At 37.4% G+C, this 1,782-nt stretch overlaps 1 protein-coding gene across 1 annotated transcript; it reads left to right on the top strand.

Moving 5' to 3' along the window:
* Positions 1-333: 333 nt before the first annotated feature.
* On the top strand, positions 334-1,266 carry LOC101678275 (olfactory receptor 4S2). The gene has a single exon (XM_004782273.1). It carries the CDS (start codon positions 334-336, stop codon positions 1,264-1,266), a length of 933 nt encoding a protein of 310 aa, XP_004782330.1.
* Positions 1,267-1,782: the final 516 nt, after the last annotated feature.

The following is a 1,782-nucleotide window of genomic DNA, read 5'->3' as shown; positions in this document are numbered from 1 at the left end:
GAAAAGAACTACTAAATTTTGAGAAACAAACGAGAAAAAAATTAAAGGTGGGAAATTCTTCATTAGATGTGTGACTTGGAGAATTTGCTCTAATGTTAAATTGCTTCCTCATCTAACATAAATGAATGACTAAACATGAAAGTATGATGATCAAAATATATACCCCTTAATTTCTCTAAGGATACATGCCAAGAAGCAGTAAATATCCATTTTTACATTTCCAACTACCATGATTCTCCACTTATTTTGAGTCATAAGTACATGTTCCCTGTTATATTTTTCTTTCAGATAATTTCATTGTCTCTTGAGAACTTGCTGTGCTAGAGTAATTCCATGGAAAAAATAAACAATGTGACTGAATTCATTTTCTGGGGTCTTTCTCAGAACCTAGAGGTTGAAGAAGTTTGTTTTGTGGTGTTTTCTTTCTTCTACATGATCATTCTTCTGGGGAATATCCTCATCATGCTGACCGTTTGCATGGGAAACCTTTTTAAGGTTCCCATGTATTTCTTCCTCAACTACTTGTCTTTTGTGGATATTTGTTACTCTTCGGTCACAGCTCCCAAGATGATTGTTGACCTATTAGCCAAGAGCAAAACCATCTCCTATGTGGGGTGCATGCTGCAACTGTTTGGGGTACATTTCTTTGGTTGCACGGAGATCTTCATCCTTACTGTTATGGCCTATGACCGTTACGTGGCTATCTGTAAACCCCTACACTATACGACCATCATGGACAGGGGCAGATGTAATAAAATGTTACTGGGGACCTGGATAGGTGGGTTCTTTCACTCCATTATTCAAGTGGCTCTGGTAGTCCAGTTACCTTTTTGTGGACCCAATGAAATTGATCACTACTTTTGTGATGTCCATCCTGTGCTGAAACTTGCCTGCACAGATACATATGTTGTCGGTGTTGTGGTGACAGCCAACAGTGGTACCATTGCTCTGGGGAGCTTTGTAATCTTGATAATTTCCTATACCATCATCCTGGTATCCCTGAGAAAGCATTCAGCAGAAGGCAGGCGCAAAGCACTCTCCACTTGTGGCTCCCACATTGCTGTGGTCATTATCTTTTTTGGCCCCTGTACGTTCATGTATATGCGTCCTGATACTACCTTTTCAGAGGATAAGATGGTGGCTGTATTTTACACCATTATCACCCCCATGTTAAATCCCCTGATCTATACACTGAGAAATGCAGAAGTGAAGAATGCAATGAGAAGACTGTGGAGCAAGAGAGTTTTCTCAAAAGCTAATGGTTAATAGTTGAAGGTAACAATTTAACCTGGATGATCTTAAATTTTCTTTTCTGCTCAACAAAGAGAGTAGTGAAAACCTCATAGGGTTTTTGAAAGGACAAAAGACAGAATAACACTTTAATAATACCTGAGGTATTATTTATCATTATTATTATATTTATTTTAATATTCCATATGTAGATAAATGTTCTGAATTATCTAGGCCAGAGAAATCTTATTAAACAGAAACTCGGGACGATGATACTGACTCCTTTTGTTTTCTCTTCCCCATTTTGGAATTTCTGTCATTTTCCTTTGATTGAGAGTCTACTATGAAGTATTTAAGGCTATTTTCTAGATTTAGAACTCTGATAGAAACATATTGAGTACTCAAATATGTATATGTTGCATGCACAAAAGGATACAGGAAAAACTAACAGAAATCTGAAGTACTCTGATCTAAGTCCTCCAAAACACAGTGGAAACTAAACCTATCAAGGCTGCAAAGGGAAGGGAGTTTGTACAGTATGTGAAAGAGAAA

The sequence above is a fragment of the Mustela putorius genome, unplaced genomic scaffold, assembly GCF_011764305.1.
Source record: "Mustela putorius furo isolate JIRA1106 unplaced genomic scaffold, ASM1176430v1.1 tig00000127_pilon_pilon_pilon, whole genome shotgun sequence".
Lineage (NCBI taxonomy): Eukaryota > Metazoa > Chordata > Mammalia > Carnivora > Mustelidae > Mustela > Mustela putorius.
The sequence above is the reverse complement of the archived record's forward strand: the minus strand, read 5'-3'. Positions and strand labels throughout refer to the sequence as shown.